Source organism: Corvus moneduloides, chromosome 1, assembly GCF_009650955.1.
Source record: "Corvus moneduloides isolate bCorMon1 chromosome 1, bCorMon1.pri, whole genome shotgun sequence".
Lineage (NCBI taxonomy): Eukaryota > Metazoa > Chordata > Aves > Passeriformes > Corvidae > Corvus > Corvus moneduloides.
This window is the reverse complement of record NC_045476.1, coordinates 128980373-129005265: the sequence shown is the minus strand read 5'-3', so window position 1 is coordinate 129005265 and position 24893 is coordinate 128980373. Positions and strand designations below refer to the sequence as shown.

The following is a 24893-nucleotide window of genomic DNA, read 5'->3' as shown; positions in this document are numbered from 1 at the left end:
GAAAAATCACCTGCTGTTCCCTAGTACCCAGTTACTGTTCCATCAAATGAGGCTTTATTTATTGCAAAATAAAAAGATCTAACACCGCTAGCACTGAACCAGCACAGCCTAAGCACACAAAAAATATAAAAACAGACCATTCGTGAACGATTTTCGGACAAAATTTGAACCTTTCTTATGGGGGGTGGCAAATGCTACCCAAAAGATACACTGAAGACAAGGCATCCACCACTACAGAATTAAAACGATTTCATACATAGTAAGCTTGATTGAGAACAAGTTAAATACTGAAAAAGGGAGACTTGTGCCTTGTGATAATACAGAGTGCAGTGCATAATATATGTGCATTTAGATGTTTAAAACTGCATGAGAAACAGGATGATAAAATGGTAATGATCAGGATTGCTCTAGTACCCTTTCAAATTCTAAGTATTCACAGCTTATGTACTGAAATAGTAAAATATGCACATCTGTGCATCTACAAATCCCTGCAAGTGCGTCGTCGTAAGAAAACAGAAAATCTAAAGCAAAAACACGGTGTGTGACTGCAGATAAAAATTTCAGAAAACACCATCGACACGGACTTTTAGCAGGACAGACTTCTTTCCGAGTACCCGGTCCAGAGGGTGTGTTTCCCGGTGGGAGGCATCCACCTGTCCCTCACCACTGGCCGGTCGCGGAGGGGCAGCGCCTCGGGGCTCGCCGCGAGCCGTGCGGCGCCCGGTGCCCGCTGCTCGGTGCTCAGCGCTGCCGCCCTGGAGACGGGGGGGTTTGGAAGCGCCGCCTCCCCTCGCAGCGCGCGGCGGGTGCGCGGTCGGTCCGCGGCTCCCCGGGGCCGGACGGCGGGGCCGGGCCGCTGTCCCGCGGCCGCCGGGGCGAGGCGGCAGCGCCGCGGGGGCGGCCCCGGGGACTCGGGCCGCGGGCGGGAGGGCGGAGGGGCACCTGTTTGACGACCCGCGCGGGATCGTGCGAAGCAGAGGGCGGCACGTCCGTGGCGGGGCGAAGAAGCGGGGCATATCCTCGGGATAGCCGGGAAGAGAGGGCTGCGCGGAGCTCCAGCACTCGGAGGGGCGTGGAGGAGGGACACAAGGGCACACGCGTGGTACGGGGCGGCAGGGCAGGGCGAGGGGTGCCGGCACTGCCGAAGCAGCGCCTCAAACTCATCCTCGCCCCTGCGTTCACCTGGGCTGCGCGGGGGGCCGCGGCCATCGTGGGGACACCCCCGCCCCCACCGCTGCCCGCCGCGGAGGAGCCGGGTGGCAAGAGCGCACCTTACCTCGAAGAGGGGACCGATCTTATTCTTCTCCAGGTAGGCTTGGATCCTTGTCTGCTGGTGAGACGCCATGAAGAGCTCCGGGGGCGGGGGCTTGAGCTCGTCTCCCCCGGCGGCGGCTGCAGTCCCTCCGGCTGCGGGCGGCTCACTCCCCCGCCGCACAAGGGCTGCCACAGCGGGAGAGGGCGGAAGCGCTGCGAAAGTCCCCGGGACGGAGCTAACTCAGGTAACTGGGGGCGGGGGGGAGAGAGCCGGGTGCCAGTCGCCCGCTTAGCTGGGCGCGGGGCTGGCTGCCCTCAGGGAGCAGCGGGCGGGCGCTGCCTAGAGCAGAGCATGGTGCAGGGAGGAGAGGAGCTGCAAAGGCGGCCCCCGAGCCCGCGCCGCTCCGCGCTGCGTGTGTCTGTCAGTCCGTCTCTGTGTTTCTGTGCCAGGCAGCGCCGTGGTGACGGGCGCTGCCGTGCTCGCCACAGCGCCGCTGCCGAGGCCGATAGCCGCGGGCTCCTGTCAGCTCCACGGCCGCCGGCGCCCGTTGACGCCCGGGCTCGGCGCACAAAAGGCGGGAGCGGGGGAAGGGGGAGGAGAGCGGGCGGGAGGCGGGGGCTGCTCTGCCTACGCCGCTCCCCTGCCCGCCCGGTGACGGGCTTGCCCCCGGGGGAGCCGCGGTCCCCCCACACCACCTCCCCGCCGGTGTTTGCGGACCTCCCGCCTGCCTCCGGTCCCCCGGGCGGGGGTGAGCGCCGCAGGCCGCCCGGCGTGAGGCACCTGAGCGGCACGCGAAAACTTCAGCTGGGGGAGGGTCGCGGAGGAGTTAAAAGAGTCGCGCTGCCAGCAGGGAAGGGGAATGTAAGGACCAGAGCCAGCGCTTTTCCTTAATTTCTGTTTAAATTATCTTTAAATCTTAAAATGCTACGTTTCTTATGATGCCAGTGAAATTCCCTATTAGCGACAATGAACATTTTAATGGAATAATTGGAGTAGCTATGCAGGTGCATCCTGGTCGCAGGTTGTGTTGAGTTCCAGCAAGCAGCCAAGGGCGCTCGGCCAAAATGCGATGGAGTAAATGAGAAATATTCAGCTGGCTTCAGAGAGTAGTGAGTTAATGAGTACATTAAAGAATCAGTATTTATTCTGTCTTCAAGTAATTAGTATCTCACCATTTCTGGAAGCAGGATCATAACCAGCTTCTTTTTTTTTTCTTTCTCTCTCTGTTTAGAGAAGAACAAACCCAAACATGCTTCTTGGGGTTTGACACTTCTGCAATAACTGATTCTGCTGTACTAACATTAACCTGTTTGGTTAAAAAAATGATTTTTTTCTTTTAATAAGAATTTTTTTAAAGACACAAAACAGCTTTGAAGACTATTGGGAACATTCAGCACATCTGCTGAATCAGGCTGCCTGTTCCCAATCAAGCAGTGTTCTGCAAATGCAAGAGTACAAGCGTCTCCTGATGCAGAAACCACTAAAGAAAAGGATGAATTTTGTCAGGAGTCAAAAGATCCAGAGTTCCACTCCCATAGCCACTCACTGTTTGACTTCAAAAGTCCTCCTTACTGACCTAAACCTCAAGCTTCTACCTAGAAGGAGGTCAGGTGTAAGTGTATTATAAAGAGCTTGCAGTGCACCCTGTAGTGTAAGAAATAGCCTCTAGAATTCTTTAATGGTTTTGCTGGAATGAGCTCATCCCAGTCTTGCTGAGGCAGTGTTTGTTTCCGTAGTAGTCACTTAAAAATGGCACATTTTTTTATTTGGATTCTTAGTGTGTTGGTACTCTTCTAAAATTCATATCAGCTCAGCATTTTAACGTATCTTCTTCAGCAAAGTACTGTCTGGTGCCACTTAAATAATAAGGTACTAAGCTAATTAGCCTAATGAGGATCATACAATCATAAGGGTAATTGCCAGTGATGCAGGTTCTCTACAGTTGCTCTAATGATTCCCATCAGATGAGGATGTTTGTAAAATTTCGTAAATCTCACCAGAACCCATACTGCTCCAATAAATAAAAGTTTCCCACTTTGTAAAATGATGCCCCCTCCCATGATGCAAAAATGAGAACATATGTTTCTATAGCCCTACACAGCCTGACTTCTCAAAGTTAGCAGCACTTCCAGACCTGCTGGGACCTGACCACATTAGGACCTGCAAACTGCCACTGCTCCATGTAAACCAGGAGGAGGACTGAAGAAAAGAAACAAGACTATCAGCAATACGAATACAAAAGAGAACTTATTAAAGGAGGTTTTAAAGATAGCATAACTGTCTACAGTTGCATATTGTGCAAATAGCTAGATCCCAAGATGTCACTGTTAAAACCTCAGAGTTTTGAGGAGTTTTGTGCTTTGGTTTGTTTGGTTTTTCTTTCCTCCCCCTGAATCGCAGAATGGTTGAGGTTGGAAGGGACTGGTCCAAGCCCCCTGATACAGCAGACTCACTTAGAACTCGTTGCCCAGCACTATGTCCAGATAACTTTTGAGAATCTACCATGGATGCTGGATTTTTTTGGTATCCATTGTTGTTTTTGCTTCCTTTTTCCCTAGACAATTTTTCCTTGTCTTAATTCTCACCCAGACATATAATCTAGGTTTTACTGTTGGCTTGGGAGACACAGTAGCAGTCCTGCTGTGGCTGGGAAAGTTTCCAAGGCCAAATGCAGAATGAGCTTTCTGAACAGACATGTCTTGTAACCCCCACAGCTCCCATGAGACTTAAGTGACAGGTTATCTTTGATATGGATTAGGCACTTTAGGGAGACATGAACACAGACAGTTCCTTACCAAGAGATTTTGCTACAGTTTCCTGGTTGAAGGTCTTCAGCAGTTCCCTGACAGTAAAGCCTTCTGAGTGCTAAAATATGGGAATTCAGGTATCTCCCGCAGAGAGCATAGGCTGAGTGGCATGGTATAATAGGAAAGGAACTTCATTGATAGCACTCTTTTCTCTTTTTTTCCAGGAAAGCACAAAAACTGTTGCTAGATCTAAAACAAGCCACACCAAAATAGCAGTCAATAAATACATATGATTTGCAAATAAGCACAGAAAACTGGACATGTCCCTACTGTCCTCTTAGTTGTTAGGAGAAAAACATTTTCAAAATTTAATTAATATAGTCTAAGTTTTTAAGCCAGTATTAATACAGTCTGTTAAAGTTAACTTTCATCTTAATACCAAAGGAAAAAACCTCTTGGATTAAAATTACTGGTTTAGGCATGGCTGAATTTTTATTACTTTCAGCACCCTTTTTGTATGAGCAAATGAACACTAAATTGCTTAACAACCCAAGTAATAAAAGATGGTCTCTGTATTGTTCTTTGCTATGGTCCTGGTTTCATTTCACGGATATTTTTCTTTCAAGAGTAGTATACAGCATGGGCATCTACATAACACTCAGCAGGGAACTGCAAGAACAGAAATGACTGAAAGAATTTGCACACGGGCATAAAAAAATGAAAAGTATCCCAATTTAAAAATATATTCACCTCACAAAACAATAAGGTTCCCAAAAAACAAGGAGGATGAGTCAAAAGAACAAAAGCTAATTTTAAGATGCTTGTGACCACACTCAATTCAGTTCTTATCTTGTGTCTGTGCCTGCGATATCTGAGCTCTGTGCTTCTTACCATCGTATGTTGGTGGGTTTCACACCCTTCACTCTTTTCTTCAAGAGAGCAGTGTGCATGTTTTGATAGGTTGTTTATGGTTTGACTTAGTTCAAGGGCTTCACTAGAGTAGGGACCCATTAAATAATTCCATAGTATTCTACATCATTTCAGTCCTGTCATCCATTTTTCAGGAATAAGTTAGCTGCAGTTCCAGTGCTGAGCACTGAATTTTTGAAGTTACAGTCAGTTGCAGTACCCATTCATCATTGCCAGAGTTAAGTTACCCAGGCTTCATATGCAAAAGTGTTCTTCAGTAGTCAGAGCTGCCACTGCCTAGCAGAAAGGGAAACTGATGACTTGGCTGGCTGTAAAGGTATTCCGTGGGTCACAAATACTAAGTGCCAAGTCAACAATCTTTTCCCTTCTGGCTAAAATTTGATCCATATGCTCTGTAGGAAGTTCATTTTTTGAGATGGCATCTGGAGTACAAAAGAGACATTACGATGGAAGAGAAATATAGCAGCAATATATATGAATTTATTACAGACCTTTAAATGGCTTTCTAGCTCCCATTAAGTGCTTTGTATTTCAGCTATCAAAAATCATCAGAAATTCTTTAACAAACCTTTCTAAAACAATTACAGAAAAAAGAAAAACTAGCAGGCACATCAAAATTCATCAAAACCTGGTGATGTTTTCCTTACAAAGCTTTCAGTTTTGTCAATGTTTCCTTTCATGTAATAACTCTATCACAAAGAATTCTTCTTCCATTACTGTGAATGTTTTTGTTGAGTTTGATATTCTATGCAAAGTCATTATCTACTTCATGAAGAGCTAAGAGCCGTTAGTCAACAGTCTTAAAGTGTGCTTGTACTTTAAAAAAAATGGAATTGAAGTTACATGCAGGAGAATAAAATCCCTGAGTTCCTGCACTTTATAAATGAGGCATTATTTTTTATTGCCAAAGCACAGCCTTGGAACATTACAAACCCCTGTTGTAAAATTTTCTAAAAAAGCACACATGCACACACACACTGGCTAAATATTGCGGTGCTCCAAGCTGTTTAAAATAATGAAGGTCTAGCAGTTCATGACCTAGAAAGCTGCCATCTTGCTTTTTATTTAGTATTCTCCTAAAAATGGATCTGTTCAGATGACATGTTCTCAAAAGAAATGGAAGCATCTTACTGTATTATACTGAAATATCCAATTTACCTTTTATCCCATATCAAGTTAACTGACAGAACTGAGAATAACATCACTGGAGGGCTGATTTAGTACACTTAATTTTATTTGATGGGGTTTTTTTAAATGTACTCAATAAAGGATAATATATCCACAAGCTTTAGCTTAAGCAACCTCAAATATCCTTTGTATGGTTTTCTATTCGCACCAAGATAAGAGCCATGCAACTTCAAAATCTGGACTAGACCGAAACTTGTTTTAAAGAGCAAGGATTTCTTTGCATCCTCATTTTCATTGAGAATTCAGCCTGTGTTTTGGATGCTTTGTCCTTTATACATTGTGATCTTGACCACAAACACTTAGCCTCTGTGGTAAAAAATTTCATATTCTCTGCAGGGCAGGAGCCCTTGGGAACTTAAAAGCTTGCATTATACTCAGGCTCTCAATAAGGACAAGAACAAATCACTGGAAAATCCAAGATTCATAAACCCCCACTGTGCTTAAGGAGGATGAGTGTCTACCTCTTTGACTCCTCTTATTCTCAGATGTATTCTGTAATTTGTTTTCATGCACCATGTTCACTTTCCTGCTTCCAGTCATTTGTTTGGGAATACTCTCATCCTATTCAGAAAAAAAAATTTCCATCTGAACTTGAAAAACTTAGCTCATATCATATTACCAATCCAACCATTAATAGAAATCGTTACTCTTTCAAGACTTTAGTGCAGCTTATATCCATTTTTAGCACTTTTATAGTTGTTTTCTTTCTGTTTGGCTACACATTAACATAGTACATTAGTAAAAGTAGCAGTACTTACGAGAACATTGGGAATAGAGTTGGCTGTATATATTAAATACATTTCAATGACGAATACGCTCTTAGAATTTACTGCTTTTATGTGCAGTATGGAAGACTGCAGACAGGCTTTATTCAGAAGCCAGCTGCAAAGCAGAACTCTTAGTACGCTCCTGGAGGTGGTTCGGCCAGGTTCATATTCAGCTTCACTGACACCCAGGGACTAAAGTAATTAAATAAAAGACTTGCAACCCTAAGTGACAGTTACATTCCTCTTCCTTTCTGAGGGATAAAACTAATAAATTAATTACTTGGTAGTGACTAAGAACATAAAACTTCAACTCTTCAAAAACTGTTCCTTTCCCATCCTTCAGTATCACTGCCAGAGCACAGACCATTTTTCTGTGCACTGTTGGCATTCTGGTAGTGGGAATGGCAGCGGGGACTGAACCAAAACCTTTTGGCATGTCCTGCTGTCCCGAGAGTCTGGTCTAGTTCTAGCCCTCGCCTAGTAACTAATACTACGCAGACCAGCCGCTAGAGGGGAATAAAGAGTCATACTGTTCTAACATAGGTTACTGCATCGCGAACTGCTTTGCAGGGACGCCTCAAGCACGGCCATGAACAAGTGCTGTATCTGACTCAGCTGGCAATGCTGCTTCATGCTGCAGCCATTACATTTGCATTCAGACAGCAAGTTTACTTAAGGGTCTTTAAACCTATAATATGTTTGTACACTCACTGCATAATTATTATAAATGTTTGTACTGCTTCCTGTATCCTAATTACTTGCACTGGTAAAGTTATGTAGGCTCTGAACCACCAAGCATTTCACCATGTTTTTTTAGCTAAAAGCATACATCCAAGTTAGGTTTTTCAGGTGCTAAAGATAAACATATTCAAAGTGTTTTGCCAGATGGTGACATTTTCAAGGGCAGGGAGGTGTGGCCAACAGAGATCAGTCGCAGCTAACTAGCCTAGGAGGGCTGTCAAGCCTTAGATGCCCATAAGACCCTCATTTAGGAGGCTACTAAAAGCAAGTAATGGTACTAAAGCAGCTGAAGAGTGAGTGAACCAGTGCACAAGCCAATCTAGATAGTTGAAGTTTAGGACAATTGATTTTCAGATGGTTGAGTTAGCTTTTGTTTACACAGCTTTGACTTCTCTGCTCTTAACAATGCAAGTTAAGACTAGTCAAGGATTCTCCTTACCCATCAGGAATCCCCAAAATGTACAGGAGGCTGTTTTGCAGGTTGGTTTTTATTACCAGAACCTACCTAAGAATGAACAGGATTATGGTAAATGAGCATACCAGTAATGTCATCTTCCAACATTTAAAAACAAACCAAAAAAAAAGCAGTTCTAATCCAAAATCAGCAAGAGATACCTTGAAATGTATTTTAAACCTTTAAATTTCACAATTTCAAGGCCTCTGAGCACCCCTCCTCTCTTCCCTGCTCTCCTGAAACAAAGTTGTGATCTCTAGTAACTCTTTTTTTTAATAACAAAGGCGAAGATTCTGGAGTAGCCATTTGATTGCAGGAAGTAGAGTCAGAAAAAAAAACAACACAAAAAAGAGCAGTGGTAAAAAATATATGAGTTGGCAATGCCACTGTATCTTCTTTTCCAGGTTTAATAGAGCTGGATTTGAAGACAATATCCAGGGACAAGGGCTTAAAAATGGAAAATTTGCTAACCTAAAGTCTTATCTTTGCACAAAACTCCAAGCAAAGATGTATGTATTGCTTTTTAGTAAGAGGGAGGCTAGCAATGATCCCATTTAATTTCCTGTAGTAGGAAGCTTAGCAACTATTTAGTAATAATGTCTCCTTAGGTGACTACTCCTTATACTTGGAGGGATGTAATATTAGAGGAAGTCCTTGAAATATTAATGCCAATGCCCATTACAGTCCTTGGAGAGGAAGACAAGGACATTGGACTGAATGTGCCATTGAATGCTTGCCCTTGGCAGTGTTTCAACCATCACACACACATCTGATTCTTTCTAAAGTGGAAGAATTCTTGGCTTGGGACCCATCCCCTTGGGTTGTTTCTCATGGAAAATACTGGACATGGGGTTACTTCATCATGGCTGATTTGCTTAATTGGAAAGAGAGTGATATTTCTGCTGTGAAAGTAATTGGTGTTTAACATTTTTGCATCTAACTGCTCTCAGAAAGTTTCAACTGATTTTCCTAAAGCAGTTTGTGCACAGGTCTTCACAGGCTGATGCCCTGATAATATTTCCACCTGATACATGAAATCTTAGCAATACAACTGTCTCCCACGAGCAATTATGAACTTGAAACGTTTGAAATAATATGCATTACAATAAGAACATAAATCAGACAATTAGCAGAAATGTAATTGAATTTGTCTCCTGTCTGAAAATAGAGGGAAAAGGTTGGCTTGTTATTAGTAACATGACATCCCTAATAACATTTTAAAATGTATTTTTAATCTAGGATTAATTTTCCAGCACTTGATTAAGCAATTTAAATTTCATAAGCTTCATTGTCCTAAACATTTTTGAAATAAAGGATTATCTGCAGCAAAATTGAAAGACTCATTTGGAGACTATATTACTGACGTGCCTAAGCTTTTTTATGAAAATCTGTAGACAGTTATTTTGCTGGAAACTTTTTTCATGCAAATAGAGGGATGTATTGTCTATTTCACAGAAATATTTTAGCTTGAGTCATGTTCTTATCAGGCAACTTAAATTCCAGACTGTATGTATAAAAAATACTATGTGGGTTGGTACCAACTTTCCCTTGAAAGAATAAAGCATGGAAATATAGATCACATATAGAGATACTAATTCAATGCTTATAGGCAATACTACAATTAACTATTAACTGTATTTTTTAAGTGTGAGTCAAGATTTTATTTTTTTGGTAATCATTGGCAGATCTGCTTTAAATCTTCTTACTAGAGGGTTAACATGAATTGGACCACAGTTCTATTCTGGTTGGATTTGTGAAGTCAGTCTTGAATGTTTTGTTTCAAATATTCATGCCGACTGACCAATGTAGAATTAATGTGGGGTTTTCATAATATGCTATAGAAATTTAGCATAGTGGCTTTCTTTACAACAAAAACTATTTCATAATTATTAGGTAAGCATTTGTACATGATTTACAAAACTGTAGTTTAGGAACTTCAATACATTATCAAGGATAAGCGTAAGAAATTTGTCTCAATTTTTCTGGCTTTCAAGGCTTTTCAGCAAATTGTGTAGAGGAGGGATTTTTAAAAAAGAAACAGGGATACTCCCAACTGTGAATTTACATAATGACTTTTTGATGATGTCTAAATGATGGCATGGAAGCCGAAAAGACGTAGAGAGAAGCAAAAAGACTAATGGATAGGGAAACCACTAAGGGAAGTAATTGTGTGAGTATCTACAGAACTACCATAAACAGAGTGCATGAGAAAAGTACTAGAATCATGCATTCTACCACATTAATTCGCTGGAGGATGTGGAAAGGTTTGTACACCAGGTATGATGGTTCATTAGAAAAAGATACCTGTCAAGCTTGTTGTACTATGCTGTTAATGACAGTTTAGTCAAAATGACAAAGTGAACAACACATTTATCTACTTGTACCTAAGAAGAGAAGAAAACGTTCCAAGAGATTTGGAATCACACCTGCAAGACAGAGACTAGGCATCTAAATCTAGTGTCAGGTCCACAGTAAAGATAAAGGGTAAAAAGAACAGAAAACATGAAGCTTCGAAAGGAATTTTTAAAGTTATGTTTCTGCCAGATTTGTTTGCACAGCCTTTCTTTTTAAGCAGCAATATGCTGCACTTGAGGGGGGAAATAAAAAAAGGCATGAATGAGCAGTCTGTTCAAACCAGAGAAAACGTAAGAAAGAAACAGTATAGTCAGTATCACCAACATATTGTGATCATGTACACAAGTTGCTATTACTCAACTTTAGAAAATGATATTTGGAACATTTCAAAAGGTTTGGAGAATCAATTCAGATAGTTATCTGAACTGTTACAGAGATGGAGGTGGTGGTGAACATTCTGCTAAACAATTTATCCACAAGCCCATTCAGGAATGCAGTACCCATCTTACTCATGTTTTTTGTATTTCTTTTCCCCTTGTTCACTTCCTATTTAGAATTTATGACTGCTATCAAGAGCTACTCAGAATAGATGAGTACATTTTCTATCAGAGTAGATGTGTGCATTATATACTTCTTTATTGTTTATTAGTAAGGATGCTGTTCAAATTCTATCTGAATGTGGGGGCAAAAAAGAAACAAAGCTCACTCATTTTTGGAACCTAAGCACATCATACTGATACATACATACAAACAATCCAGATGTTCACTGACAATGCATTTTCCTACAGTAAAATCAGCATCTCTCGCTCTTTTCCTACTTTCCACTGAGTTTTCTGTCTAGTCAGTAAAGACTTCTTACATAACCAACTATCTCTTCTACCCCCTTTTTTTTTTTTTTGCATATATGAAGCATTCCTGCCACTGAAAAAGTTCTGTATCCCAGGATCTACCCTAATTACTCTCAATTCATACACTAACATGGGTTCCAAGGATAGGAATCTCAGTTTTAGTTACTTTAGGCTTTTGTTATGTCCTTCTCATCAGCTTTATGCTGAAACATTTGTAGTAAAGATACTTCTGCTATCTTTAAAGAAGTATCTTTAAAGATACTTCTGTTCTGTTTAGCACTTTCTGCAAATGTGATTTCTCAGTTCAATTATAAAGAAGTTAATGAACTTCAGTACAACTTTGTTCCAATGACATTAGGAGATATTTCCTCAGGATTTAGTCTTCTGTCTCCACCACTGGTAAAGTTTCAGGGAATCACCATTTCTGCCTTTCTACTTAAGGTCCTTAAGTCAGAAAAATAATTATTTGTCCAATAGCAGCTCTATGGAAAGAATTAATGTATTTTAAGTGTCCACCTCCATCATGAAGTTCCATTCACTTCTGCACTAATATTGAAGTTGCACTGATGTTCAAATCCTTCAACTGTCCTTTTCTCCACCCTTCTTGACTACAACTTTTCAATCTCAGTCATTGCACTTATTCCCTCTTTGTGTCCTCTTTTACCTGTTCCCTAGTCTGCAACGATGAAAAGTTTATATTCTGCCTCATTTATTGGAATATTAATATTTGGGGTATTTCTCCAAATCATTTATTTGCTAGCATCACAACAAAATGTTTACTTATTTTTAGTTTACAAATGAATGCCCAGTTGTTTCATTATGCACGACCATAATGACATTATGTAGACATATATTTTCTTTATAGAGTTATGACTGATTGGTCCAAATTGATGAGTTGTTTTCTACTGCAGTGCATTTTAACAGGGATTCCAATCTTACATACACCAGCACGAGTTAACAAGTTACAATCCATTTCATGACGAAACTAAATCTCATGTAAACAAAATTTTCTTCTTAGTTTAAAAGTAAATTAGCAATAAGAAATATTAACCTTCTAGTTAATGTTTCTTGCTATCTGAATAAACTGCTGTTTCAAATATCCCCTTTCCTCTATAACCCCCATTTTATACATTCCAGTCAAAAGCTGGATAGCATATGGACATCTTCTCCAGATTTTGTTTCAATATATCAAAACAAACAAACAAACAAAAAACCACAACATAATGTTTCAAAATTATCTGGTTCCCATTCCTGAAAGACATTGGAATCACTTCTACCTCCTGTGAGGATAATATCTAAAGAGAGCAGGAGAGAAACTGCCACCTGGGAATTTTTTTTAAAACATTTTTAATGTATCTTGAAGTATTTGTAAAGTAGTTTTAAATGTTCACTGAAAGCAGTGCATTGAAAAGGAAGGAAATGGAAATACTAGAAGACATTTTCCTTACAAATACAAAACAGACTGTAATTTAATTTCAGTTCACATTCAAGAAGCTTGAAAAACAACGTATCAAAAATGCAAATGTATACAATATGTTTAAAGACAAATATAATGCAATTGGTCTGTGTAGTAACTAAATAAGGAAATTGACTGTAATTGTAATTTATTTTATGAGAACATAATATAATTACAAGACTGTTGAAAGAGAAGCTTATATACATCAAAATTACTGGATTAAGACATAATGTTCTTATGTGAAATTCTGCCCTCAGTCTCTGAGGCAAAGGATAAAGTGGTAGAGTGTGGTAACAGAGTTAAGAGCCCCACAGAGCATTAAAGAAAGCCATACTGCCAGCAGTGCTCAGCAGGGGTGCAAGGAAGGAATCAGAGTATCATTTGAAAATGAATTGACAGGAGAACATGGGATGAAGAAACTACTTGGACCCTAAAACACACCCTTTCTTTTTACAGGCTTGAAATTAGCCTTGCCCTATGCCCACACAGAAAGAAAGTCAAGATTATGAGGACACATGCAGCCTTCAGTGTCCAGCCTAGACTGGAGGATAAAGTTCCCAATGGACAAAATGATCTCCCAACTGATTTGGAGATGGAAAAAATAAAGGTTTTTTCTTAGTGCTCAACAATTGCAGAAAATCAGATTTGCCATTAGCACTGATCACTGAGGGCAGGAGAAGCAGTGCTTGTAGATTGCTTGGACATAAAAGTGACCTGTAAAGGAATTAGTTCATAAGTCCTACAGAACTTAAATTAAATGTGTAGAGTAAGTGAAATAAAAATTATGACTAAAAAAACTTATGTGGAATACAATTGTAGCAATGAGCTGAGGGATAAGATCAGTTGTGCTTTCTCAGATGAGCTACTGGAAAATAAGATCAGAGACTATTTTGGATATAGTCCAAGGTGCATGCCAAGCAGAGCAAAAAGATCACGAGCTGAAGGAACATTAAGAAATGAGTGATTACAATAAAGTCAGATATTAAATGTGTGCAAAATGCATGCTGCAAGAAGAGCTAGTATGCTTTTAATAAGTGGAGTGGAACTGGGGTTTGGGAAGATATAAATTGCAGTGGTTGAGCTATCCTAATGACAAAAGTAATGTCAATTTGGACAAAATAAAAATGAAAAATTGGGACATATAGATACAAAATTCTCTAGTGGCAGACTAGGAATCAAATAGGTTTCATATACATTCTATACAATGAACTGTGATTATAATTTGCAGTCTGATATTAATGTGCCACCCAAAAGATTCTTAAAATGCTACCCAACACTTTGGCAAAGTGACAGCCACAGCATAATCACATTTAAAACATTTGTGAAACCTTTCAAAAGTGTGATCCTGCTGAAAAAAAATTGCTACTTGTAACAAAGACATTTCTATGGTGCTGTTTTTTCTATCAGCACTTTGCATATGTTCACCTGAACTTCACTCCTAGATAATACAGGAGAGCTTTTCAGTTTTTCAGAAATTTCAAATTTCTTGAGTCAGGATTTTAGAAAGAACAGTTTTCCTGTTCTGTGTTAGACTAGGCCATAAGACTGCCAGGCCTGACTTTTCTGTATAAAAGTGTTACTTTCTAGCAGCATTGGAAAAAGGCATTACCTTTTCCAGTTAGGAATTTCTAACGTGCAAAGTAGAAATCTTCCAATAAGTTACAATGTGTTGAGGGGTAGTAAAGATCTTTGTGAAACAAAAATGTAGAGTGGTACAGCTTAATACATTACAAAGGAGTGTTGTGAACTTTCCACTCACCCCAATGTTTTATCCCTTTTTATAAGTTAATATAGAGTAAACAACTCCTAAAACTACAACAACTATGTAGACTTGGGAAAGATACAGATTGCTTGGATTGGCCTTGTCTTACCCAGTTCTGCGATGGAGACACACATTTATATTTGCAATAGGAATATGCAAAACCCCTGAAGTTTCAATTAAAGAAGACCTAAAATCTAAGAGTATTCAGTCAGCACCTTTAGCAATAACTCTTCTTGTCTATGCATGAGGGCATTTATCTTCTCATTCCCCAGAGTGTGGCAGAAGCTAGCCAGGAGGGAAGAAAGTGTTTGGCTTTCACGGGTGTAACTGTCACTGCAAAAAAAAATTTCTCCACCCTATGTCTCCCTCTTCTCTTTCTTCCCTCTGGCTGTCAACATGAACTTTCAGATTCACAGTGAACATCTACTGTCATAGTTTTCTACTACAAATAAGTATTTCATTTTGCAACTTTTAGCTACTGCGATGGTATTATGCATATGTTAATATTTAATTATTTAATGTAATTAGGAAGTCCTTATGGCTTTCCTTTGTATATAGTCTCTGTATTTTTTACATGATGGCAGAAATGAACCGTAGTTCTCATTGCTTTGTAATCTCATCATCTCTAATTTAGATCAGGCTGCACCAGGTTTGGATGCTCATCCAAAATCCTTAAAGGGACTTCAGAAGATTTGCATCTTAAGAAATAATCTGCCATGATTTAATGCCAAATCATCTAGAAGGTACTAGATTGCTGCACAAAGTCTTTGTGAGTTGAAGAGTGGATTCCAGCTCCTGACCAAATTCAGCTTCCTTCCTCAGAAGGGTTTTATCTAAGTAATATTATTATCACTCACACATATAATAAAAATTTACACTCACACATATATTAAGGATTCCTGTGGACAAAGATGCTATCTGAGGTGAATAAAGGTAGGAATTTGAGGGGTATGACAGAGAATACAGTGTACACCTAACAGCAAAACAATGACTAGCTTATGGAGTTTTTATGAAGATTATTGATAAAAGATCAGAACTGGAAAGGTGAATCATAAGACAAATCTTAAAAAAAAGATTTTCCTGTCAAGTGGAATTAAAACTTCTAGCACAATACCTATGAAGAAGTTTCAGTGTCTCATTTGGGTAACTATTTCAAGAGATAACATGGACAAAATTTGTAACTACTTACACCTTCAACTTCATTGGTCATGTATACATTTCCTCTAATGTGCCTATAAGTTAATTTAAAAATCTCTAAAATCTTTTAAGGCAAGTGCTCACTATAAAAGGAAAATGCATTATTAAAGACATATAAATGTACATATATATCATGTTTCAACAGAACTAATGCTTTTAGTGGCAGTTAGATTTTGCTTTGGTGGGTCTGTTATATAGCAAACCCAAACAAATTCTGTGTTTGGAGAACAAGTAATACTTTGGAAAAAACCATCTGACATCACATAATATATGAAACATCCTAAACATTTATACAACTGAGAAGGAAAACTCAGCAATTAGAAAGTGATGACAAATGGAACAAATTTTCGTGGTCAGGAAAAGATTCACTGCATAATTCAGAATGGTTAGAAGCTCCTAGATAAAGATACACAAGGCACAGAGATAGAAATTGCCTGCCAAAATTCAGTGGCAATCAAATTACATGTAATGCATAGTATTTCCAATATCTAATAAGGGAGCCAGGGCCAGTAGGATCACATAGGCAATTAGGTTAGCCTTGTAGTAATAGAAGTCCTAGAAACTGGAAAATTAAATAGAAGTAATATCCAGATGTTTACATTTAGGTACCTAGAGACAACCAAGTCCTTGTTCCTTGGAAGTATTTATATATGTGCTAAACTTTACAGAACTTACAGCTTCATGAGCACAGAGTCATCAGGAACTGAGTGATCTGCATCTCCAGAAACGTGAAGCCAGACTACAGAGACAAACAGGACAAATGGAAAAGAAAAAAAAGCCAAATTCAAAACAAAAGATCGTATTTAAATATGTGCATATATACATACACACATATAAACACATATATTTATGTACATGTGTGTATATATGTACAAATATGTCTATATGTGTCTATATATATGGCTGTCTTTATGATGCCTGAGGAATGAAAAAGATTAAAAAAAAAATACAAGATTCCATGTCTGATTATAAGTATAAATAACAGCAAAGCACAGTTAATTTGAGAAGTCTCCATATTTCACAGGCTAGGCCAACTATTATTAATATTTACAAGAGAGTGTGAGTAAGACCTTTCTGGTTCCTTTTGTTTCCAATTACAGCTTTCATACAAGGTAAACCTTCCATACCTTTTTTCCCCCTAATCTATATTTGTTTGTATTTAGACCTTATATACTACACAATTTATGCAAAATCCTGGTAGGCAAGACAGCAAGAATCTTCCCAAAAGCCATGGCAGATAATTTTTACTCCTGCAATGCACACATGGTTGTGTAGCAAAGCGCTTAAGATGAGAGAACATTTTGGAGAAGACAGAAATGGTTTAATTGATTTTGATAATACCATTCTTACATATAGCAGATAGAAGTTTCTATCTTCATGCTTAACTTGTATTTTGCATAACTTTAAGACACACTAAAATGAAACAAAATAACTACACTCAAGTCTAAAATAACACTTCTGTGGTAATGGTTGCTTTTGAAGTAACTTTGTTTGTTCTAAATGACCAGATACTGTCAGTTCCAAAGTAGAACTTTGAACATTCAAAGAATGAGCTTTTCTTTTCTGTTGATGCCAGCAGATGTGCAAACCTCCAAATGATACAACGCTAACATTGACTGTATTTCATCATCAGGCTGTGGGTCAGGGCAAGCTCAGGTTCATGCTAGAATGTCATAAAAACTTTGAAAATTAGGGCTAAAAAGGGTTTTGAGACGTCCTTTAAGCCATTCTGTGGTCCAAAGGCAAACTCAGCCATATCTGTAACATATGAAATATATTCCTTAAGATTTGCAGTGTGAAAGGCTGCACAAAAAAAACCCCTAAAAACACACACCAAAAAAACCCCAAACAAACAAGCAAACAAAAAAGAAGTTACTTGGTTTGTGGTTGAAAAAAAGATTTAACAGAAAATTGTAGAGTAAATCAACTTTTTTTTTTTTTTAAAAGTACTTTTTTCTTTAGAATATTTAGACAGTTAAGAAAACAATGCTTATTCTTGGCTCTCTAAGTTTCATTGAATCATTGTGTTGTCACTGGTTGCTATATTGTTTGGATGAAACCATGTATACTTTATCATCACTATCTCAGTCACCTATTGAAAAATTAATAATAGAATACAAAGACCCTTCCAAAAAGGGAGGAAGCAGAGTCTTCCAGTCCTCATGAGAAGGCTAGATTTAGCCAGATTTCCATCTCTGGATTCCCTTGAGGAATCCTGTTAACTATTTTTACTGGTAGCAAAGAAAAAGAAAAAAAGTTTTCAAATACTTTTTATATTTATATGCATACCTTATCTTGTTTCAAAGCTCTTTTTTAGAATTCTGTTCTCCCTCTCTTATTGAGACCTAAAACTTAGAAGATTTGTTACAGCCTTTTTCTTTGTATGTTCTTGGATTGAAACTTTTTTTATAGTAAAGATCTTCTGACTTCTTAGTCAAAAAAACATGCTATATTCATCATTCAGGTGGGGAACTATTTGATGGTCCTTGACTATAGTTAATAGTCTGGAATGCCCTGTTCCTCCTATTTTTGCTCTTTTTTATGCTTTTTCTAAGTGCATGTACTACAGAAAATGAAATCTGTCAACTCCCATGTAGGTGTCAAGGATATTTGGGAAGGCCTGAAAATGTGGTATTTGTTTCAAAATGACATTCACCTTTCTACTTTATTTGTCATGTAATAAATAATGAAAAATCTAGTTTTATCCAGAAATGATGATATTAATCTTTTTTTTTTTTGCCTTTCGTCTGACAGTTAAATGAAATTGCTGACACATTCACCACACATTTGAAGTCAATAGTAATAATTGGATAGGTGGCATGTATTCACATTCTTGGCATGGAAAAAACCATAAATATGTGTCTCCATTATCTCTAAGCATAAAAGGGCAAAGAGCCCAACTACTTACGGGGAGGTCAAGTTCAAGACCAGATCTTTGTTGAGCACCCTGGCTTCATGCACTCTGCCAAGCAGCTGCAGTGCAGCTTGGCACACCCCTTACCTTGCATCTCTTCACACCTGCACAGAGGCCGCTCATGTGACACCTGTAAAGCATCAGATAATCAGCACAGCCAAGAGGTATCCAGAGCTGCCAGCTGAAGTGCAGCAGTAAAGTGAACTGCTGCCTGCTCCTGCCCCTCTTCCTCCTCCTGCTCAAGAGTCTGTGCCATTTGAAGTCTATCTGGCTTTCCTGAGCCTCCACCATTGCAGAGGATGAGCCACTGCTTTGTAGACAGTAAACTTTCTGCAAGAACTGGTGTTTCAAACCCAGGTATCCAACCACTGGACAGTCTGACACCATTCTAGCCAGGCTTCCCATTACAAAGATGAAGTTGGAATCCAGAGGATTGTTGAATACTCCTGGTGCAATGCTCCTAGCAAGAGTTTTCAGAGGCAGACATATTTGAGACTGTGGCTCACTACATCCAGCACCTGCAGGAAGCTTGTGGAGTCTACAAGCCACAGCTTACACTGATCAGCTGGACACCAGTGTGGGGTCAGTGTGACTGGAAGGAACATGCTGGTGGCTGAGGGCTTCATCTAGTGGCAATTGATTCAGCAGCCAGAGTAATTTAGGTCAGAGGGGACATAAAAGCCATGCTGCCTTCAAAGTTAGATCAGATTGCTTAGGGTTTTCCAGCTGAGTGTTGAGAATCTCCAGGTTTTTATAGCCTGTATGGGGCAAAATGTGCTGGGGTTAAGGTGATGCATGTTTTTTCCCATAACACTACTCATGCTGCGTTTCCCGTATTTTATCTTGTTCCCATATTTTAGCTTCAACTCTGAACTTAGCAGAATAATCTGGCTTTTTTTCTGCAATCTCCTCCTCACATGGCTAAGTGCCCATCCTTCAGCCTCACCTTGTCTGCCATGTGCTCCAGCCCTGTCTTCCTCTGCTGTACTTTCTACAGTTTGTAGACTTGCCTTGACTCCCATCACTTAGCAATGATCTGAAGTCAGGCAAAGTTTGAAAATGCTAAAATATTTAAAAAGAAAATCCCAAGTAAAGCAAAACACATTACAAAAGTATTTTAATTGTTTTAAAGTTTGACAGAGACAACTTTCATCCTAGTTTGATTCTGTCCCATTGTTGACTTCAAATGTATAAGGTGGCACCTTTCTTCATGAAAGGCTTTGGACTCAGTTTCGCAATATATAGGAGAAAAATGTTAGGGCTGGTATTTTGCACAATGCACTGTTCTCTATAGAACTGTCCTTTACAGAAATCAAAACAATAACAACCTAATGAGGCTTGTTCTAGAAAAATCTTATTTTGGAGGAAAGGATGCATTTCTGTTATTTCTTGATAAAAAACTTTATTATTTGAGTTTATTCTTCTGTTGCAATTCTTTACATTTTAAACTGTTTAATTACATTATTTCTTGTACCAATTGAATTTGGAAGTCTCTATATGCCTTATATCTTCATGTTCAGTTTTTCACCAGGATGGAACTGTCTGCTGTAGGGATACTGATGAAATCAGTGGAAATTCTCTTTATCAGTACTCCTCAAAATTTTATCCTGAGCATATGCTGCTGTCATGTAAGATTTCTGGAGTATATGGAATTGCTCCATAAAAGAGTATCACCCATAAAAAAACCTGCATAAGCACTTTTCTGTTCTATTACTATGTGTATTTTCTAGAAAATGAAGCTTTTTCTCAAATACAAAATATAAACCTCCTTCTTCTCGATGTGACAAATCTAAAAAAATACTAGAGTATCAAAGAAAATGCTACCTTCTGTCTGCAAAAAAGCTTTTACAGTAAGAGCATTCAAAATGTTGTTACTTTATGCATATCAGAACACAGATGCAAGATGTGATATTGACGGTGACTCATTTTACCAGAAAAACCTGGCAGACATAGTTGTAGCTTGGTTTTATGTTCACAGCCATGATGCTACAAAGAGCCTTTCCTCAAGAAGCTTTTTTGCTATAGGCCTAAATATGAAAGCTTATGGTAAAATACTCTGGGCTCCTTAAAACTCAGCCCTGCAGAGACCCACGAACTCAGCTGATATGGTCTGTTTTCAGAAATAAAAGCATTCAGGGGCCTAAATCTTATTCCTTTTCACCCAAGGCTTAAGCAGCTTTTGATTGAGTGCTCCATTTAGATATGCAAAGTACTTCTGCATCCAGTAAGAGACCATGGACCATACTGAAATCCAGATTCAGTTCTGTTATAAATTCCATCCAAAACAAACACCTTGACATTCTGGATAAGTGCCATGACTAGTATTTCAACAAGGTGTAATAAAATTGGAGTTACTTGAGACATTAATGAGTCAGAGCCAAGCACACCTACTCTTTAAACTAACTACCCCTTCCTCCAGTGTTTCAATACCGCCAAGTAGAAATAGCCTTGCTAACACTTACACTGCACAAAAGGCAAATCCATAGAAGGATGGTGTGTATGCCTCTGGAACCTCTGGGACAGCAAACTCCCTAGTTTATTGAGGCTCTTTCCTTTCCAGAGGCAGCAATCTAATTCAGATGTGTGTAGCTGTCTCTAAAGAACAAAGCTCTGGTATTCATTAGCCAGTGTTAAGCTCAAGGAGTCACTCCTGAATAGAGTCTGAAAAACTGAAATGATTGATGCAGTTTCCATCATACAGCTTTATTCAAATGCTTAGCAAGTATGCTCAAATGACAAGTTACAATGATTTTTCAACCTGTTCACAGTGTCTAAGATGTCAGTCTTGAGTTTTTTTCTGAGATAGGTAGCAAGAAACTTAAACTAATACCACTTATTTGAATATAGATGCCTTCAAATTCCTCTAGGGATAACAAGATGTGACAGCTCAGCTGCTTCCATTAGTATTACTTCCTTTTGCAACTATTGAAATAAAAACAAAGGTAAGAAGTAGATTTTTATTCATGTGTTTCTTTTCATTTAAGCTTGAGGTTTGAGCCAGGAAACTTCATTCAGGGAGTAGAATCTGTAGGAGAAGACATGTCTGAGAATTTTGAAAATACTGTGCAATAATGAAGAAGTATCTTTATGTTTTTTTCTAGAAGGGGTGACCCTTGATATTTTAAGTGCTTCACTAAAAATATAGGAATGCACTTCAAATGAACAATGCCAGTCATATGTACAGTTTTGGTAATTTCAATCCCAGATAGTTAGTCACTCAAATGTTTCAGTAGTCAATAATCCTTGTCTCATAAGGAGATTCTCAATATCTTCTTTATCACGGAAAATAAAAAAGTTGTTGCATTTTTTTTTCCAGCAGATAAAGTTATTTGATGTTAAACAAATTTATTGGGGAAAAAAAACCAACACATAAGCAAAGCAGACCCACCCCCCCCGAATTAAAGTTTTACTTAGTACACAAAACATCCTCTTCTTCACATTTCTTTGTTCCGTCATTAGCTTTTGCATTTGTAATCTGACCATACTGAAATTTCTATCTAAGTTTTGGTTGGGTTTGCAGAATTAGAAAACTACAGTTTATAAAATTTACACAGCCCAAGTCATAATACAAAGCTATTGTCTGAACAAATTTGTTGAAGAAAAAATCACCCTAAATGCAATCCAAACCCTATTAGAATAATTTTTTTCCTGAATATGCAATGCTCTGTGTACTTGCTCAGGCTCCAACCCCCATGAAATGTAAGAACTCAACTTGGAAATGTTTTATACTGCCATTCTGATCATTCTTGTTTCATTTGTCATCTTCTCATTCAAGTGAAGGCTCATTTAGAGGCACCAGAAACCAAAAGAGGTTTTGCCATTGGAGCTGAGTTTTGAGCATGGCCTCTGTCTAAAGACTTTACTCATCTTACCAGCTTACTTACCTCTCCCCTCCCCTCCTCCTCAGCTGCTCTCTTCTTCCTTATCAAGTTAGGTAGTTTGGAGGTCCTTGAGAAAAATAAAGATTTTGTATGCTTAGAGAATGAGACCATGCTAAATAATTAGTACAATGATGTAAAACTTTACTTCTCTTACTCACTATGTAGACAGAATACAGAAATATTGCTGAACATTATTTTCTTTTTTTGCACCTGACCCATTTGTTAGAACATTTAGGGCAAAGCAGAGCCAATTATCACCAGCAGAATTATAGACTCAGCAAATTGCATAGCTTCTCCTTTGATAGCTTCACAATAAATACTAACCTAGTAGCCTGAAGAGTATTGACAAATGCCTGACTTGGCAGGTCTGGTTCATTAAAGCCCTTATTATAAGAATAATCTATAGTTATGTGGTGAAATAATTGGGGCTCGGCTGTTCCTAGAAAAAGAACCAGTTCCTCTGCCTAAAGAACTGAGTGATTCATTACTGCATTCCCCCCTCTCAGCTGGTGCTTTTGAAAAGTTATTGATTCTCCAGCAAGTCCAGAGATCTTCCTCTTGCACTTTCATGGAACTATATAGTGCTTTACTCAAGTAAAATCAACACACACATGTGGGCTGGATTCCCTGGAGGGATCTGGCTATACTACCTCAATCTCAAGGTTGTGTGTGAGCTCTGATCTGACATTTGTATTCTGACAAAGCTCCTGCTAATGAAATATGCAGGGGAATGTCTACTTCATGTTTTTAAAGAGGTTAAATAGATCACTAGATTATGGTAGAGACTTGCATAGTCTTGGACATGCCCCAAAGCAGGCAGGCAGTTGACTACAGAAGTTCACTAGTGTAAATATCATTAATTCAAATGTTGGTTGGCATAAAGAGCATCAAAAACTTGGCTAGAGATGCTTGTAAGCTGCATTTGAATGCTTTTATTTAGAAAAAGAGAAAACCTTAAAGGTTAAAGGAATAGTATTATTCATGTTTTACAGATGTTGAAGCAGAACAGATTCCATGGATTAGGGATTTACCCTAAGTAAATACTTAAGTGCATGTTAGTGACTAGAAACTGGTCCAAAAAGGCCTCTTAATTCCTTTATAGTAATGAACTATACTACTTTCCTAACTTAGGTACAACCCTGCAACAGGATAAGGAGAATATATGTGGTATTTTCAGGTGGATCTAAGAATGATGTGGTACTTAAAGGACTGAAGAACATAAATATGATAACCGTCTAGCAATACTTTCAGATTATTCTGGTGCATTTCATTATCCTCAAGGAAAACTAATTGGGGATTTGTTCTAGCTCTAATGTTTCAGCAAATAACTGACTTGAGTTCTGATCTTCCAGATTATGCACAGTTTTTAAAAATCTTTGGATAGTTGATGAGTCTGGAAAGCTGTGGTAGTACAAATGCAGCATGAATAATAAGGTTCACAGTGAGTGGGAGCTGGTCAGAGAGCCTGTCATTAGGTGTTTAGCTGAGACATTTATGTATTCAAGGACATTTTTAAAAGAAAGAGAGAGGAAGCTCTGAATATAAACCAGAATCTCTGAATAACTGATGATTTTGCCAGTAAGCATTTAAATATAACTTGCCTTACACTGGGATTGGCAGCTAAGGGGAAAGGTCTCTCAACAATGACTCAAGCCAAATTAGACAAATACATAGTGAATGGAGTGACGAATGAAAGGCTGTTGCTTTGACAATATTAAATACTGGAATTTCATGTGAGCATGAAAAATGTGCATACATAAAAAATGTAAGTGAAAGATCAATAAGTAAAAGATCAAGCTTGTTTATAAGAACTGGTATTTCACTTCTATTCTGAAGGTAGTTAATGAACCATGAATATTATCTCATTCATCTTACATTTTTTAGTCATCTAGATGAGGTTCTTTAAGCTACTTCTTTAGAAATGGTACAGATAGCCTGGTAGGATTTTTAAAAGCATTTTGATGCCTAATTACCATGGAAATATTTTGGAATAGGCTTCAGAAATTTTAACAAGTGTTTGTGTTTATGATTACGTAACAAAATACAAAGGCCTCATAAAAAGGATTTAAGACTATTCTTGCAATAAATCAGAAGAACTTCAGTGTTCACTGTAAAATTATTGGAGTGGGCTAATGGACAGGAGTATTAGCTTTGTTCTCATAATGCCTGATATATCTGGACACTTAGCATTTGTTGACACCAATACCTAAATGAGGAAAAGACAGGTTGCAAATCAGAATCCGAGTCCAGAGTTTTGATTCGTATCTTAACACCAGTTAAATATATATGTATATATATATGTATAAACTCTGATAACCCAGGCCTCAGTCACCTCTGAAAAATATGACACAATTCCTGATTTTACTTTTAGATAACTACAAATTCAGTACCTATACCA

The 24893-nt window shown here is 38.7% G+C and overlaps 1 protein-coding gene and 1 long non-coding RNA gene across 6 annotated transcripts in view; one reads left to right on the top strand and one right to left on the bottom strand.

The window, feature by feature from the left end:
* C1H8orf34 (chromosome 1 C8orf34 homolog) overlaps positions 1-1813 on the bottom strand; it is a 152306-nt gene extending 150493 nt beyond the window's left edge. For 3 of the 5 annotated variants that reach the window (XM_032127125.1, XM_032127134.1, XM_032127142.1), the window contains exon 1: positions 1277-1812. In XM_032127125.1, coding sequence (XP_031983016.1) covers positions 1277-1345 — 69 coding nt within the window. In that variant the 5' untranslated portion in view covers positions 1346-1812. Of the gene's footprint in view, positions 1-1271 lie in introns of all 5 variants that reach the window. The other 2 variants (XM_032127158.1, XM_032127150.1) reach the window with 2 other exon arrangements.
* The window catches only part of LOC116452568, a 55356-nt gene continuing 31878 nt past the window's right edge, over positions 1416-24893 (top strand). Inside the window, exon 1 of the long non-coding RNA XR_004243543.1 lies at positions 1416-1499. This is a non-coding gene — a long non-coding RNA (uncharacterized LOC116452568). The remainder of the gene's footprint in view (positions 1500-24893) is intronic.